Source organism: Callithrix jacchus, chromosome 13 (genome assembly GCF_049354715.1).
Source record: "Callithrix jacchus isolate 240 chromosome 13, calJac240_pri, whole genome shotgun sequence".
Classification (NCBI taxonomy): domain Eukaryota; kingdom Metazoa; phylum Chordata; class Mammalia; order Primates; family Cebidae; genus Callithrix; species Callithrix jacchus.
In genome coordinates, this window is record NC_133514.1 from 67408354 (window position 1) to 67427551 (window position 19198).

The following is a 19198-nucleotide window of genomic DNA, read 5'->3' on the forward strand; positions in this document are numbered from 1 at the left end:
TTGAACTATGCATTGTCAACACTATATGCAGAAACTCTGATATTCATTCAGATAAAAATTAGCTTTAAGATTCACTCAAGAAAATTAAAAGTATATTTCGAAAGAGGCTATTTCTGATCAGAGACACGATGTTTGGTCACGGGTATTTCTAGGAGTCATGGGAGAGAATAATTGAAAAGAAGGCTGGAAAATTAGGTTGTGGCTAGACTCTGAAAGTCCTTAAATGCCCACAGAAGTCTGCATTTTATTCTCTAGTTGCAAAGATTTACAAAATATTTTCTTTTGTTTTTTTTTTTTTTGGTGAAATGGAGTATCATTCTGTCCCGGGCTGGAGTGTAGTGGTACGATCTTGGCTCACTGCAACCTCCACCTCCCAGGTTCAAGCAATTCTCCTGCCGCAGCCTCCTGAGTAGCTGGGATTACAGGTTCCCACCACTACACCCAGCTGGTTTTTTGTATTTTTAGTAGAGACAGGGTTTCATCATGTTGGCCAGGCTGGTCTTAAACTCCTGACCTCATGATTCACCTGCCCCAACCTCCAAAAGTGCTGGGATTACAGGTGTGAGCCACTACACCTGGTCTAAAAGATTTTCAGTAGAAAAAAATTATGATTAAAATAAGTACCTTTACAAAAAATTAACGTGGCAGCAATAAATGCAGTACTTTAAAGAATCTGAGTTAGAAGAGTTCCATAAAGTCTTCTGATTCAACTCCACCCAAGGATGGAATGCACAGAGTCCCAGGAGCCAGGGACTAAAGAGCAGGCTGCTGGATTTGAGGGGAAATAGAGCTCAACAAGTATGGCAGAAAGTAGAATAAGAAGGAAGGGATATGGGTCTTAAAGTTAATGTCATTTTGCACTGAAATTTAAGACAACTAACAATTACAACTTTAAGTTCTGGATTCTGTCCACAAACATTTTAGGTTTTTTTTTTTCTCCCGATTTTCCTTTTTTTTTTTTTAATGACAGAAAGAAAGAGAAAGAGGGAGAAAACAGGAGTCTTGCTCTATTGCCCAGGCTGGAATGCAGTCTAAAAATAGGTATTAAAAACCTTTTATGCCAATAATTGTGCTTAACAGCAGAGACAGGAAGGAATAAGGGAAGAAAGTAACAAAGAAACAGCCAACCAATATTTCATCTAAGTCTGTGAAATGCTATGCAAATGCTCAAGAGTGATTTACTTCCAATTATGTGGTCACTTTCAAAATAGGTGTAATGTGATACTGAGAAAAATGTATGTTCTGTGGATCTGGTGTGAAGAATTCTATAAATATTCACTGAGTTTACTTGTTCCAGGTCTGAGTTCAAATCATAGATGTGCCTGTTAATTTTCTATCTCGTTGATCCGTCAAATATTAACAATGTGGTGTCAAAGTCTCCCGCTATTATTGTGTGGGAGTCCAAGTCTCTTTATAAATCATTAAGAGCTTGTCTTATGTATCTGGGTGTTCCTATTTTGGGTGCATATATATTTATAATCATTGACTCCTGTTGTTGCATTGATCCTTTTACCATTGTGTAATGTCCTTCTTTGTTTCTTTTAGTCTTTGTTACTATTAAAGTCTATTTTGTCAGAGACAAAAGATACAACTCCTGGTTTTTTTTGTTTGTTTTTGCTCTCCATTTGATTGGTGAGTCTTCTTCCAGTCCTTTAAGTCTTTGTGTGTCCTTGCTTATGAGATGGATCTGGATACAGAGTACTGATGGATTTTGACTTTTTATTCAATTTGCCCATCTGTGTCTTTGATTGGGGCATTTAATCCATTTAAATTTAGGATTAAGATTGAAGTTCTCATATTGTATTCTTCAGTTCCATTAATTCACTTATATTCCTCTCTAAATTGTCTATTCTCCTTAGGATTTGGTCAAACCTTTTTTCAAGGTTCTTAGTTTCTTTACATTGGGCTAGAACATGTTCTTTTAACTCACAGAAGTTTCTTATTATCCACCTTCTGAAGCCTAATTCTGTTAATGAATGCACTCGTTCTCCATCAGGCCTTGTTCCCCAGTTGATGAGGAACTGTGATCCCCTGTAGAGGGACAGGCATTCTGATTTTGGGTATTCTCAGCCTTTTTACACTGGTTTCTTCCCATCATTGTAAATTTATCCACCTGTTGTCTTTGTAATTACAGACTTTCAAATTAGGTCTCTGAGTGGACGTCCAACTTGTTAATTCCCAGCACTGGAATCTGTGCAAGCTAAAACAGAGGCATTAAGCTTCATGGAGCTTTTCTGCCCGGGGAATCTCCAGTCTGGCTTCCCTCTTGAGTCCCTTTTTCAATCAGCTGAATGGGCAACTCTGCCTTCCCAGAGCTCCAAATGTCGACCAAAAGGGGACCCAGTCCCATTTTCTTTGCACTGAGAACCACTGCACTGAGGTGCCGGCAAACCACTGTGCCAGCCACAAGAGTCATGCTGGCGACCCATGGGGCTCCTCTGCTGGGAATCTCCTGATCCGTGAGCAACAAATATTCATCTGAAAGTGTGGCGTCTTCCCATTCTCTGAGCTTTCACTGGGAGCTTCAATCCTGAGCTGCTAATGATCGGCCATCTTGGATCTCTCGCCTCCATTTTAGTTTTTTATCTTGAGAAGTCACTGGCAGACTATGTAAGAAGTTTGGAGCAGAATACCTATCAGTTTCTTTCTCTCTCTGTCTCTTCCCCCACCCCTCAATCTTGGTGAGAGAGAGAGAGAGAGAGAGAGAGAGGAGAGAGAGAGAGAGAGAGAGAGAGAGAGAGAGAGAGGAGAGAGAGAGAGAGAGAGAGAGAGAGAGGAGAGAGAGAGAGAGAGAGAGAGAGAGAGAGGAGAGAGAGAGAGAGCACATGCGCGTGAGAGAGAGCATGAGAGCAAGAGTGAGAGACAGACAGAGACAGACAGGGTCTGGCTCTGCCACCCAGGCGGAGTGCCGATGCCTGATCTGGGCTCACTGCAACCTCCACCTCAAGCCTTCCTCCCACATCAGCCTCTCACCTCAGCCTCACCCTCCTGGGACTACAGATGTGCACCACCATGCCTGGCTAATATCAGTTTTCTTTAATAAAACACATGGCAGGTACAAGACTGTCCTACATAAACCCTTGACAGTAAGGGCAGGCTCAGTTACGTTCAACTCTCCAATTCCATTCATCAAATCATCTTAACCCTATTTGCTTATTATTTATATAAAATGCAGTTTATCTGTACTGATTTTTCAGAAAATGTTCATAATTATCTTTTTTTGGTATCAAATATTATGCATATCTCTAAACAGTGTTGATTTCTTCTCAGTTTCTCCAAATTGGATTAATTATCTGCTCAATCTTTGCTAATACAGATACGCATACCATCATTATGAATGACGTGTCACACAGGCAATCTGGAATGAGATTTGACTCAAGATTCTTTTTAAAACTTAATTTGGTTGTAATTCTAATTTTGATGTAATTTCTTGGTTTGGTCCAAGTTAAATGAATTAATCTTCATATTTCCTATCACTGAACTTTTTCTAAAGAAAATCTTTTAAATATTGTTGTTTTCTACATCTTTAAAATGTTTCTACATCTTTTAAATCTTCCTACTTTTTGGTAGTTCTTGATGTGTTTTAAAAGCACATTGACAGTCACAGTTGTATAACTCTGTGAATAGTTATTTAAAAACCACTGAACTGTACATTTTACATGTATGAATTTTGTTATGTGAATTATACTTAATGATGCAGTTATCTTAAAGTCCATTGAGAATGAACAGTGCTAAGTAATATAATATTACAGCCTGCAACTTAATAATCAAAATAACCTAATCACTGTCCTTCCCAAAGCTATCACTGCTGATAAAAATATGTTTGTTCAACTGAAGTAAAGAGATGCTGTAGGTACAGTTGGACAAATACAGAATATTTATGGTCCGTTTACTCTAACATTAACATTTCCTCACATTCCCTGGAAATATAGAAGCTGAATATAGGAGTCTAGTAAAGGAAACTGGCATATGACTAAAAGAGTCACTCATAAACTCACAGATAACGACATCATTCACACTTAAGTGAAGTCATTTATATATGCATCATGGCCAAAGACTAAGCAACTGTTAAGTGTTTAAAGTCTAAGAAACATGATAATTTTTTAATTTATAAAGAAAGAGGCATCTTTTTCTCAATACTTAAGTTTGATTTGAAGGCTACTTTTTTTCTTTTTGTTGAGGTGGAGTCTCGCTCTGTTGCCCAGGCTGGAGTGCAGTGGCGTGATCTCGGCTCACTGCAATGTCTGCCTTCTGGGTTCATGCGATTCTCCTGCCTCAGCCTCTCAAGTAGCTTAGATTACAAGCATTCGCCACCACGCCTGGCTAATTTTCATATCTTTAGTAGAGACAAGGTTTTGCCATGTTGGCAGGCTGGTCTCCAACTCCTGACCTCAAGTTATCAGCCCGTCTCCCAAAGTGCTAGGATTACAGGTGTGAGCCACGGCGTCCAGCCTTTTAGACTATTTATAGTCAACTCTTGATAACTCATAATTAATAGAGAATGAAGACAGAAAAAATTATTACTGAAAGGGACATTAAAAATTAGCTAGACAAGATCACATACATTTACAGAATCACAGAAGGCCAACGCCTGGAAACAACCAACTTCTTTATTTTATAAATGAGGGCACCAAAGCTTGCAAGAGTTAAAAGCATTGTTCAAAGTAACAGCCAGTAAGCAGAAGAGTAGGAAGAGTAAAGATTCAAGCCTAAGACATTCTTTTTTTCTTTTCTTTTTTTGTGAGACAGAACCTTGCTCTGCTACCCAGGCTGGAGTGCACCAGTGCAATCTCGGCTCACTGCAACCTCCATCTTCTAGGTTCAAGTGATTCTCCTTCCTCTAATTTTTGTATTTTTAGTAGAAGTGGGGTTTCACCATGTTGGCCATGTGGGTTTTGAACTCCTGACCTCAAGTGATCCACCTGCCTCGGCCTTGCAAAGTGCTGGGATTACAGGCATGAGCCACCACACCCAGCCTTAAGCCTTAGACATTCTGACTCTAAAACCCAAGTCTTCTGGGATTCATAAGCAGAATTCTCATTCTGTAGCCAAAATTAATTTACAGACCAAAAATGTTAACTTCAAATTCATTTTTCTTTTTTTAAAAGAATAAAAACATTATTAATCTCTAAAGCAAGCATTCTCTGTGAGTAGAAATTTTAAATTGCCCTTTTAAAATTTCAAAATAGTTTTACCAAATAGAACTCTGAATTCAAAACCAAAACTATTTTAAAACATAAGTCAAACCAAACTACAAAGGGTCAATACCTATGTGTTAAAGAGTGATTTTAGGGTTAGTACTTGTCTTTTTACCTTTAGCCATGGTACACTCCTTAATCATTTTGAGAAAACTGGAAATTTCTCTATCTAGTCGCTGTTGGCATGACTGTGCTTTCTGCAAAAAAGACAAAATTAAAACAAACAAAAGATTTTTATATTACTTATGCATTAATGTTTCTATCAAAACTTGCAGTACATAGATTAATATACCATAATAAAGACATATGCCTTACAGAGAAAAAAAAAGCTGAGAGAAAATTTCCTTATAAACTGAATATAACATTTAATTAATCAAGTATAAAGTAAAAATAAATATTTTTAAGTTTTAAATACATTAAGCATCTGTTGTGTAGATAAAATACAATTTCATCAATTACTATTGCTATCTCATTATGCCATGCATATCTGAGGAATTATATTTCTCTGATTTATTAGCACTTTTAGTAGGCCTGATGAAATTCATCAAGAAATTATAAAATGCATTTCTTAAAAACATATTTTAAAAACTGTTTTGTTAAAAAAAAATCCAGATGGTCTTAACATTTGGAAACCACAAGCTGATTCTCATTCAGCAATCTAAGTGCATGCAGCCCCCACATCATCAGACCAAAAAGGACATTTTCTTAGTGTGCCAAAGCTTCTGAAAATAAGGTAAAGTCAATTATAGAAAGCATTCTTCCTTGTAATTTGAAAGTTCTGCATTTTTAGATCCCTAAAGGCAAAAAAAACCCCATATATACAGAATTTCGTGATCAAAGTTGCATCCCATCTCAGTGCAGATTTAGAAATTCAAAATGAAAGATCAGCTAAATCCATTTATTATATTAAAAATGTCACCTTAAAGGTAGTTTTATATATCGTTTCCCTTTAAAGAGAGGTGAAGAATAAGCAAGAAAATTATCATGGTAAATTTGCTTGGTTATCAAAATAGAAAATATTTATTCTGAGAATCTTGACTTTATAAACAGAACCATATTCTTTTAGGTACAGTAATATCTTTAGCCTTATGAAACTTCCCTCCTTTGTACTCCTAATCTCAACTAGCTCATCACAAAACATTTTGCACCCCCAAAATTAAACTTACCATAGATCAGTATGTCAAGGTGGCACAGGTAAATACTCTTCTCCTGTTTCACCTTATAAATTTTTTAGTGCTTACAAAGCTCAGCTCAACCACAGTAGAATTATTCATGTCACCACATTAGTGACAGGCAATGTTCTCTTCAAAATCTGTACTCTCCTTTTGTTTTGAGGGCTCTAACGCCACTAAGTATAATTCACTTGGTGGGGAGCAGGGGCAGAATAGATATACCATGGAATTTAAAATACCATATATGCCTGATAATTTTTCCAGACCCAGCCTGTGAATACAGGTTGAGGGGCAGGGAAAACGTTTATCTAGAGGCCCCAAAACATGCACTGCAACCAAATGCATCACTCATGATTTATTAATAGAAAATCATCATTCTTGCTCTATACATATTTAATACTCCTGCTCATGTGCAAGTCAATGCTACTGTTTTATCCTTTCCTTTCTATGATGAAAGTTAGCTAGAGGCATAAAAGTAAGCAATGGCTTCAATTGCAGACTATGAATCTGTAATAAACAGGATAGTTTTTCTGAAGTTATAATTGAAAGTAATAAACACCCTCTGTAGCATCATCTTCAAGTACATCAATCACATTTATTTTCCCTTGAATCACATCTCCACTCAACAGTTACCACAAAGTTTCCTTGATTGATGATTTACTTGTTTTAAAGGGTACAAAACAGGTCAGGTGGAGAAGATTCAATCTACACATGCTGTTTTAAGTTAGGTACAAATTATGTCTTCTGTTCTAAACAACTTGGTGCTTTTTAACTGATACCAAAAATAACAGAGAGAGATTATTACTATAACAAAACCTAATATGGTCTCCCATTTTCTTAGTCACTACTAGTTATATTTTGAAAACCTAAAAATCAATTTATGAAAGTTTATTCTTATTAATAGTTTGCTAAATCCAATGTGGTTTCTCATTCTTGACTTCTATGCCATTGACATGTTAGAGACTGATATGATTTGGCTGTGTCACCACCCAAATCTCATCTTAAATTGTAGCTCCAATAATCCCCATGACTCATAGGAGGAACCAGTGGGAGGTAACTGAATTATGGGGGTGGGCTTGTTCTGTGCTGTTCTCATGATAGTGAATAAGTCTCACAGGACCTGATAAAGAGGAGCTCTGCTGCACAAGCTCTTTTGCCTGCCACCACGTAAAACGTGCCTTGCTCCTCCTTTACCTCCCACCATGATTGTGAGGCCTCCCCAACCATGTGGAACTGTGAATCAATTAAACCTCTCTCCTTTATAAATTACCCAGTCTCAGGTATGTCTTTATTAGCAGCATGAGAACGAACTATTCAAGGACTCTCTTTTAAAGTTTTAATTTCTATTTATTCTACATAAATAGAATTTTACTATGAGCAATGTTATGATACCTAAAGTTTAACAGCATTTTAATTTTGCCCAAGTCATCTAGACAACGCACCCAAGTACAAGGATTATACACACTGATACAGGGGCCTAGAGGATCAGAAGGTACTCCAGGTGAACAGCTGAGCCACATTTACAACACAGCTCTCCTGCTTAAGACCAAAATTTTAGCTATTGGTTTTGTATGAGTTAAGCTGATGTTAAATTACTTTATAATCCCTAACCTAGAGGGTCGCTCAAAAATGCATATCAAGGGGTGAAACGCTAGAGAGGAATGCATAGGTTAGGAGAGAAGTAATTAATTCCAGGCTATTTGCTGCAGAAAATACACATTTGGTTAATTAAGCACAGAAGCAGATTGCCTCCTACTCATCAATAAAAACGAATAAACTGCTAATACACACGATATTAGAGTGAAAAAAGACACCAAAGAGCACATACTGTATGATTCCATTTAAATGAAATTCTAGAACAGGAAAGCTGATCCTGCCTATAATGGCACTGTCATTGTATCAGTGTCATTAGATCAGTGGTTGCCAGAGATGGAAGTGGAGGATATTATCTGGGAAGAGCAGCAAGGGAACAACATTTTGACATAATAAAAACATTCCCTGTCTTGATAGGAATGGTGGTTACACAGAAAATATACGTTTGTCAGAATACATCAAATTGAAGACATGAAGTGAATTCCTTTTTTTCTGTAAACATTCTATCTCAATAATATTAATTCAAGCTTTAAAAATAATAGATTGTAGAACTCCGATCACTTTTGTCTTGGCAGAAAATGGCCGCTCTTACAAGTGCCGGTGCCCTAGCACTTATCTCTAAGACTTCCTAACTCCAGCCAAATCCACTTCAAATATAGTCCATACTCTGGCCAGGCACGGTGGCTCACTCATATAATCCCAGCATTTTGGAAGGCTGAGGCGGAAGAATCACTTGAGCCCAGCAGTTTGAGACCTGCCTAGACAACATAAAGAGGCTTAATCTCTGCAAAGAAACAACAACAACAAAATTACCCAGGCGTGGTGGCACATGCCTATAGTCCCAGCTACATAAGAGGCTGAGGCAGGAGGATCACTTGAGCCCAGGTGGTCAATGCTGCAGTGAGCTGTGATCACACCACTGCCCTCCAGCCTGGGTGACAAATTAGACCCTGTCTCAAAAAGAAAAAAAATAAATAACCCATACTCCATTTTTCCTAAGTCAACCCCAAAGCACATTTATTCTTTCTGATATCTGGCAAGTATTATGCCCCTGCTTTGTAATTTTCTTAATGTTTTACTTTGCAATATGTATTTACATAAAGTAAAAATAAAAAAACAACAAAAAAGGATAGAGAAAAGTAATCCTCCTTCACACACCTGACAATCTTATTTTGTACCTTTCTCAGCTGCAGAACAAGTGTTAAGTTCTCATCTTTCCTGGATGATTTAAGTCTACACAAATACATATGTGTACATCCCTCATTTTTTCCTCTCAAATAGTATCATATTTGATACATCATTTTATGCCTTGTCCTTTACACTTAGCTGTATATATTAAATATATCAGCATATATACATCTGCCTCATTCCTGCATGGATGTACCAATCTTTATTAGCTCCATGTTGATGTACATGCAACTTTCTGCACATTTATTTTGGTTGGGAATCAGTTATTCTTTTTGCTGTTGTTTTTGAGAGAGTCTGGCTCTATCGCTTTATTGCCCAGGCTGGAGTGCAATGGTACAATCTCAGCTCACTGAAACCTCCACCTCACAGATTCAAGTGATTCCCATGCCTCAGCCTCCTGAGTAGTTGGGATTACAGACATACATCACCACGCCTGGCTAATTTTTGTATTTTTAGAGACAGGGGTTCACTATGTTGGCTAGGCTTGTCTTGAACTCCTGGCCTCAGGTGATCTGCCCGCCTCAGGAATCATTTATTCTTAAATCAGAAAAGCTTTATATTATTTTCTCATTCAATTAAACTTGAACATCTTCTGCTAATTACTTATTTATCTTTTTTGAGGCAGGGTCTCACTCTGTTGCCCGGGCTGGGGTACAGTGGGGTGATCTTGGCTCACTGTAATTTCCACCTCCTAGGCTCAGGCGATCCTCTCACCTCAGCCTCCCAAGTAGCTGGGACTACAGGTGTGGGCCACCATGTCCAGATAATTTTTGTATTTTTATTAGAGACAGAGTTTTGCTATGTTGCCCAGACTGGAGTACAGTGGTGTGATCACAGCTTGCTGCAGCCTCAGCATCAAAATTAAAAAAAAAAAAATGTTTTTAAGATGGGCATTCACCTTGTTGAGCAGGCTAGTCTTGAACTCCTGGGCTCAAACAATCCACCCACATTGGCCTCCCAAAGTATTGGGATGACAGGCTTGAGGCACCACGCCTGGACTGCTCATCACTTCAGATATCTTTAACAAATAAAACCCCCACTTTGCTAGTATCACCCAGAGCATCTAAAATCCTATCCCAGCACTGTCCAATAGAACTTCCTAAGATGCTGAAAATATTCCATATCTTTGGTGTCCATTGTGATAGCCACATGTGGCTATTGAGCACTTGAAATGTAGCTACTATGTAGTTAAATATAGTTAAAATGAATTAACTGAATTTTTAAATTTTAATTAATTTAAATGTAAATAGCCACATGATAGCTAATAGCTGTCATATTGGACAGTGCAGTCCTATACCAATACTGTGCTTGACTAATTTCCAGTTTTTATTTCTGAAATATTTGCAGGTTGCTATTATAGCAACAACCATGAGGTCACTATTTCTAGGACTTGTCTTATACAATCATATTATACAAAACAGTTTACTGAAAACTGTCTGTACTAAAAAACTCTCTCTCTCTCTCCCCCCCCTGCCCCTTTCTAAGAGATGGGTCTCACTATATTGCCCAGGCTGAACTCAAACCCTTGGGCACAAGCGATCCTCCCACCTCAGTCTTTCCCTCATTTCTTATAGGTCTGAGTACTAATCCAAAAGCATGTTAAAGAAATAAATTCAGTTTTGTTGTTAATTCAGATTATATTAGAGTATTTCTGTCCTAGAATGCCTAATTCCCCTTAGAATGTCTATAGGTACCAAGAATAAATCTTTCCATAAACTGGCCCCCAAATTCCGTTGAAACCTAAGAACCCAAGACTGAACGGCATCCTGGAGCCAGCTTACTGACAAGCTGTAATTCAACACACTTCAAAGCTAATTTCAGATTTTACCTATTTTGAACCAACCTCCAGATGTTGAGACAGAATCAAGATTCACAGAATTGGCCAGGCACTTTGGGAGCCCAAGGTGGGAGGATCACTTGAGGTCAGGAGTTCGAGACCAGCCTGGCCAACATGGTGAAACCCTGTCTCTACTAAAATTACAAAAATTAGCTGAGCACGGTAGTGTCTACCTGTAATCTCAGCTACTCAGGAGGCTAGAGCAAGAGGATCACTTGAACCTGGGAGGTGGAAGTTGCAGTGAGCCAAGATCGCACTACTGCACTCCAGCCTATGCAACAAAGCAAGACTCTGTCTCAACAACAACAAAAAAATAGATTCCCAGAATTAGCATTCAAACTCTGTTGGACAGAAACATGCAAAACCTGTAAGTGCTTAACACTATAGTGCTAAAACTCTCATTGACTTTAGGTGCAACAAAATCTAAACAGCAAAACCTTCATGGTTTTAAAGTTAACATGTAAGGCCGGCATGGTAGCTCACACCTGTAATCCCAGCACTTAGGGAGGCCGAGGGGGGCAAATTGGGAGGCTGAGGAAGGGGAATCGCTTGAACTTAGGAGGCAGAGGTTGCAGTGAGCCAAGATTGTACCACTGCACTCCAGACTGGTAACAGAGTGAGACTCCGTCTCAAAAAAAAAAAAAGTTAACATGTGAATAAAACATTAAAATAAGGAATAAACTGAAAGATACAGTCAAGGTTGATGACCTGAAAATTTGAAAATTATGCTAAAGAAGAAATTTTTTAATGGTATATAAGTTAGTACACTTTTATTTTACCTGTAACTTCCATTTAAAGGGTCTTTAAAAATTATCATAATCCTAGGAAAGATATTAGTGTGCTTAGTAAATCCAGGTTTTATCATTCACCTGCGATTGAGGGTAGGTAAGTAGGAAAGAATTTCCTTTCAATTAGGGAATACCAACTGAAAGTTAAATATTTAGCATCTTTTTTTTTTTTACTTGTTTAATGTAATCTTGGCCATAGGTATTTAAATCTTACCTATTTGTCCAGTTTTAATGTTATTTAAATGCTGTAGTAGATACTGCTTTTGCAAAGTTCACTGATGTGAAAATTATGTTTATGGTTCTCACATACATATTAGGTTTTGAAACAGCAGTAGTATGGTAAAGGAGTTGTCATTAGTTCTGGGGAATGTCTGCAACAAACACGGGAGAGTTCAAACTCTTTAATGTTCCATCACAAATTAAGATTAGGGATTGAAAAAAATACCTTTTATATTTAAATGTATAGGTCCCTAAATTGATAAAACTCCTTAAGTATTAGGGAATTTAACTTCATTAAAGTTGCTGAACTAGAAACGTTCAAATCTTGCCACCAACTCATTCAATTTATAAAAACAAAAAACATTACATTTAGTAGGCAAATTCATATATCCTGACATAATTATTCAGACTGAAACTCATCATCATTCCATAGTTCTAATTCTTCCAAACTCAATTCCCATTCTTTTAGATACAAGATGTATTTAAGAGGTACAGCCAGAATATTTTGTCTTCTTTTCAGATCGCATAAATCTTTCACCTTTCAAGAGGTACAGCCAGAAAATTGATAACCCCTCAAAACACCTATTTCACTTCAATTACCTATGCTGATATTCCTCTAGGGATAAGGCACTGGTATCACTTCAGATGGCTTTTCCATTCATTATTGATGCTTACCTTACCTCTTAGCAACCAAGCTGCAGATTACAAGTGGTTTTAAAGGAAACCTACTGACCAGGAAAGGTATCACTATGGCTGCATTATTTAAACTCTGAAATCTGCAGTGAAGTCATAAAGGGCAGCAAGTAAAGCTATGCATGCTCCCCCTCCTGGCAGCAGCTTTCAAACAGAATGACAATCTGTTAACAGCAATGTAAAAAGTTTAACCTAAAAAAGTACATAAGATGCATGTCCATCTCATCAGAGCACATCTACAAAGGTATTCGATAGTATTGCCACAACAGATATAAACTACCAACACAATGCAATTCAGCAAAGAACAACACTATTTCTATTGTCAGAAATTATTTTGAAACCTTACTCTTTTTTTTTTTTTTTTTTTTTTTGAGACGGAGTCTCATTCTCTTGCCAGGCTGGACTGTAGTGGATCTCAGCTCACTGCAACCTTCGCTTCCTAGGTTCAAGCGATTCTCATGCCTCAGCCTCCCAAATAGCTGGGATTATAGGCACACACCACCATATCGAGCTAATTTTTGTATTTTTAGTAGAGACGGGATTTCACCATTTTGGCCAGGATGGTCTCAATCTCCTGATCTCGTGACGTCCGCCCACCTCCGCCTCTCAAAGTGCTGGGATTACAGGTAGGAGCCACCATGCCCGCCCTCAAAACCTTGCATCTTAAAAAAAAAAAGTTCTTGATAAAACCTGTATGACACAGATAGCTATAAAGGTCAGGCTACATTTTCCTATTTACCTCTAAGGATTTCTTCAAGTCTACAGCAGAAACTGTATCTTCCTCCTCCTCATCAGTCAGCTGGTCCTGGGAACAGTAGTGGGTGCTGTAAGCAGAATGTTCTTCTATTGCTTCCAGCCAGTCCTGAAATCATCCAAGGATTTAAATGAGAGTGAAAAGCAATTTTATTCCAAAGAGATAATACTACAATGATCTGATAAGCATAAAATTTACCTGGTGAAATAAATATTTTGGCCTCAAAAAAGGAAAGAAAAGCAACCAACAATGAAACAACAATGTGGGTCTCTTGTCCATAATATGTCTGGATAAACACTTCTCCTAGTAGTTTAAAAAATATCAACTATAGATTTACATTTTCATGAATATTAATATTCAAACACATTAGAGAAATTAAATAATGGGAGAAAACTTTGCCACATAAAATTACAGGTTCTCCCTGTTTTTAACATTGAAAACCTATAATTTTATAACAAATAAGTTACTATATAGTAATGGATCCAGATACACGATTTTACTAACTTACAATCTAATTAGAAGCACAAGAAACTATTGTCATATTAAAACAGCCAACACTTGCCCTGATGCTTTAACTTCTGCTATATTTTAAAAATAACAGTGATTTCACAAAAAGAATTTTTGGCCTAAAAATACCCTATCTTACTTTTCTCTCATTTTCTTACACTCTACTGGGGGTCAAATCTTACCATTTTATGAAATGTGGGAGAGTCATGAGTTATATTGTTTAGGGTTCTTTGCAGGGCCAAAGTTTACCACTTGGAAAATAGATTCTTTTAACCTCTTACACAGTTTACCAAAAAAATCAAGATATGTCTATGGACACTGCTTTGATTTAAAAGAATAAGAATAGGCCTGGTGTGGTGGTTCACACCTATAATCCCAGAACATTGGAAGGGCATGGTGGCTGGATCACATTCAAGACCAGCCTAGCCAACATGGTGAAGTTCTGTCTCTACGAAAAATACAAAAATTAGCTGAGCATGGTAGCACATGTTTGTAGTCCCAGCTACTGGGAAGCATGAGGCATGAGATTCGCTAGAACCAAAAAGGCAGAGGTTGCAGTAAGCCAAGATCATGCCAGTGTACTCTAGCCTGGGTGACAGAGCGAGGCTCTATCTCAATAAATAAAGAAGAAAAGAAAAGGGCCAGGCACGGTTGCTCAGCCCTTTAATCCCAGCACTTTGGGAGGCTGAAGCAGGCAGATCATGAGGTCAGGAGTTCAAGACCAGCCTGACTAGCATGGTGAAATCCTGTCTCTACTAAAACTACAAAAATTAGTCAGGCGTGGTGGCATACACCTGTAATCCCAGGTGCTCAGGAGCCTGAGGCAGGAGACTCGCTTGAACCAGGGAGGCAGAGGTTGCAGTAAGCTGAGATTGGGCTACTGCACCCCAGCCAGGATGACAGAGTGAGACTCCGTCTCAAAATATAGGAAAATAAAAGAATAGGGATACTCCATTAAGTGACTGCATCATAAGTATTGGTCAAGTAAATCCCAATTTTCTAGCTTGCTGCTACTGTTCAATTTATCCCAAGCAAGGCTGAGTCTCCACTATAATGAGTGTCAGAATACCTGGATCATAGTACAGGTTCTGTCACTCGCAAGCTACATTGGGAAATCACTTCAATCTTATAATCCTTAGTTTTCTCACCTATAAGTTAAGGCGTAGACCTGGCATTTACATGAAAAGGATACCCCTTACCTTCAGAGAATTAAAACTGAAAAACAAATTACAAACAGAAATACCTGCAGGTACACGCTGATAAAGAACTAATTCATGTACCAAATGTTAAAAGCTTCATTTAAAAAATACAATCAAGCTGGGCATGGTGACTCACACCTGTAATCCCAGCACTTTGGGGGGCTGAGGTGGGCAGATCACCCTAGCTCAGGAGTTTGAGATCACTCTAGGCGATGTGGTGAAACCCCATCTCTACCAAAGTACAAAAAAAAATTAGCCAAGCATGGTGGCACACGCCTGTAAGTCCCAGCTACTTGGGAGGCGGAGGCATAAGAATCGTGTAAGCCTGGGAGGCGGAGGTTGCGGTGAGCCAAGATTGCACCATTGCACTCCAGCTTGGTCTATAGAGTGAGACTCTGTCTCAAAATAAATAAATAATTTAAGAAAAACAAAAAGTATAATCAACAAGATTTTGGATGTTACCACTGAAACTATGTTATATTCTCCGTGTCTTTAAATGTTCTGTAAGTTTTAGGAAAGATCAATGAATCCATAAGTTACCTCTCTTGACTGTTGAAGGCTATTCTTGGGAACCCGGAAGCCATGAATGGTGTCATCAAAGCATTTAATAAAGAAGAGGCAGGTATCAGTGGGTTTTACCTTGGATATAAAGAAGTCAGTAAGACAACATTCACTCACACAAAAGAGGACCCTAAAATTATCTATACGTAAAATTTAAAGTAGTGACATGACTTAAGGATACCCATTTAAACACTTAAATATTGATAGATAAAAATCGGAAAAAACAGATTACAGTGGGAGTATCAAATGCACTGTCGTTTATCTATGTTGAGTCTGGCGTTCACCTTCTCAGTTACTCAACATAAACACTATGGTTCATCAGGTGCGTCATTTTACTTTCATCCTTTCTTAAGGATAACTTAATATGCACTTGGGCTACAAAATCGTTTAGATGCCACAGTTCCCATTTTTTATTCATACTCCTCTCCTCACCTTTTTGTTTGAGCTGAGAATAAAATAATCAGCAGTAGATAAGGTTGATAAAGAAGGAGAAAAGGGAAAGAGAGCAAGAAACATCAGAAATAATTATGAGTTTTAAAACAAAAATTTGACATGAAAAGGATTTTAAGCCATTTATGGCAGAGGTTGCAAATTTTTTTGTGAAAAATCAGACCTTGGTTATGACCTTGAGCAGTAGGATATAAATAATTCCCACAAGCTTAGCATTCTAATAATGGAACACTAGGCATGAATAGGTTAAGAATGGAAAAAGGAAGATTTCTTCATGACCCTATCAGAGGCCCCCTACCTGTTGCAGAAAACAACTATAAAACCTGGAAGAGGCAGCCACATGGAGGAGCCTGGACCTGAACAAAAGCTCAGACTCTGACGGGGGGTCATGCTCTCTGGAGGAAAGGGACCAAGGAGCTCTGGAAGTTCCCACACCTAAGGTTTTGCCCCGGGACTAAGCACAGTCCACGTGGTGACAGGGCAGTAGCAAGGGCACATGTGGAAACCCCTGTCTTTGGACATTAATAACACAAATCTGGGAAGCCATAAGCACCAAAGAGAACAGGGGAATCCCCTAAAGGAAAGTGACAGAGAGGGGGTCCCCAAATTCCGTCTATTACTCATATCTCTGACTCATGAGCTGCACTAACATAGCAAAGGTTCAAAGCAGCTCACATTAACACAACCTATCTGAACTGAGTCCAGAGCCACTGCCCAAGACACACAGCTCATGATCCAAACCAAGCCAAGAAAAGGACTTGCTACAACAAACAACACTTAACAGAGAAAAATAACAGAATCTAGAATCTCCAGAACTCAGCATTCATAATATTGAGAGTACCATCCAAAATTACCTGACATACAAGCTGGGTACGGTAGCTCATGCCTGTAATCCCAGCAGTTTGGGAGGCCAAGGTGGGCAGGTTGCTTGAGGTCAGGAGTTCAAGACCAGCCTAGCCAATATGGCAAAACGCTGCCCCTAACAAAAAATACAAAAATTAGCTGTGGTGATGTTCACCTGTAATCCCAGCTACTCAGGAGGCTGAGGCGGAGAATTGCTGGACCCTGGGAGGTGGAGGTTGCAGTGAGCTGAGATCATGCCACTGCCGTCCAGCCTGGGTGACAGAGTGAGACCTTATCTCAAAAAAAGAAAAACAAGAACAAACAAAACACAACCCAAAATCACCTGACATACGAAGAAGCATGAAAGTAGAACACATTCCCAAAAAAAAAAAAAAAAATCCAATTAAAAGGCAAAAATTGCCAGAATGGGTAACAGAAACTAAAACATATACCATCTCTGAGACACAGACAATAAATATAAAGATACATATAGGCTGAACGTCAACGGACAGGAAAAAGACCCCATGTGAACAGTAAACACAAGAAGGCCAAAGTGGTTATGTTCATATCAGACTAAATAAATTTTAAAACAAAATGTATTACAAGAGATAAAGAGGGCCACAAAATGATAAAATGATCAATTAATCAGGAAGACAACAATCATAAGTATGTTATCAATAACAGGAAGGAAAGGCGGCATTCTACAAGCCTCTTTCAGCAACTGACACAACCACTAACCAAAACCAGAAAAGACACGAAAGATCTGAACACTATTAACCACCATGATTGAATTAATATTTACAGGACCCTCCAACCAACAATAATAGCAAAATACACATTCTCGTCAAGTGCATGTACTAGGATATTTCATAATCAAATAAGGCTGGGTAAGGTTGACAAATATTTTTGGACAATCCATCTCTCATTCCATAATATGTAGAGATAAATAAAAGTTGACTATATTTTAAAATTTTGTTCGAAATGGAGATGACACAACTTTACTTGTTCTCAAATAAAAATATATATGAGTATTTTCTACAGCATTTCATTGAACCCCAGGATTTTACAAGGCTGTATAAATGATTTGGGGCAATCACTTGAAGAACTGATTTCACAGTTAGAGGAGCAAAGATGCATGTTTCATCCTACCGTGCATACTGCTTGAGTAAGGTGTTTGCATCCCTGGCGATAAATATTATGAACTGCATCAGGCCTTCCAAATAAAAATGAAATGATTAAGACAAAAGGAAAAGAGATAAGTGAAAAAATGTAATACTTGAAAATTTATACAGTAAAATTTGATAGGTGTAAGAATGGAATACTTACTGTTTTCTATACCATGAAAGGACTCCATGCTCTAACACTACCCAGAATAATCTCCAACCAAAAAATCTTGAACTCTAAGGGAAAAATAACAGATTTCCCAAACTGACACATCTAGATTCAAATACTTGACAGATAAAAAGTAATTAAGTGATGACAGTTATATGTGAGTCTTTAGACAGTAGTACTGAACATATTTAAAAAAACAATCAAACATGAACTTAGGTACTCAGTGCAGTAATGAAAACCTAACCACTACAGGGTGACAGGAACAGCAGAAATGCCACACTGATAAGGTCAGTGATGACTACAAGCTTATGGTTCTGACAAAACTGTTCAGGGATTATTTACAGAAAATATACCAGTTGTGGGCTTCAAAGACAATTTCCTCAAAGTCATGAATGAATGTCTAAAAAAGAAAATTATCCTAAATTTATTTTGTATAATATAAGCATACAAATACATAAATAGATAGAGGGACTGCTCGCAAATGCAAAAGAAATTATATGCTCTTACATGGTTAATTCTAGAGAACAGGATTCTCCACAGTGTAGAACATTTTAGGACCAGAAGAATTTTATGTATGTACCATGTGATAATTCAAATATTAATTTTCTTCTAAGTCTTCCATGGTTTGATGTTCATAACAACAATAATACTGTAATTCTTTGATCTAGTAAGAAAAAACTGTATTTTCCCACACTCCTTTCCATAAAAACTTAAGTCACCTAAAAGTGACTCATCAACACCAAAAAAACACCTGAGAGTGACCATCAACACACAGAAAAGTAACTGCTACAACCAGTGGAAGCGTCTTGAAATCTGGTAGTATAAAAGGGTTTACATTATAAGATCCAAAAGTGATTAAATCAC

General features: G+C 37.9%; 1 protein-coding gene across 15 annotated transcripts in view; it reads right to left on the reverse strand.

Moving 5' to 3' along the window:
* OSBPL1A (oxysterol binding protein like 1A) overlaps positions 1-19198 on the reverse strand; it is a 237688-nt gene that overhangs the window by 140452 nt on the left and 78038 nt on the right. For 13 of the 15 annotated variants that reach the window (XM_078347904.1, XM_078347903.1, XM_078347899.1 and 10 more), the window contains 5 exons: positions 18329-18402; positions 18152-18215; positions 15689-15787; positions 13428-13550; positions 5314-5395 (listed from right to left, as the gene is read on the reverse strand). In XM_078347904.1, coding sequence (XP_078204030.1) covers positions 5314-5395; positions 13428-13550; positions 15689-15787; positions 18152-18215; positions 18329-18402 — 442 coding nt within the window. Of the gene's footprint in view, positions 1-5313; positions 5396-12595; positions 12702-13427; positions 13551-15688; positions 15788-17013; positions 17139-18151; positions 18216-18328; positions 18403-19198 lie in introns of those variants that run through there. The other 2 variants (XM_078347906.1, XM_035270760.3) reach the window with 2 other exon arrangements.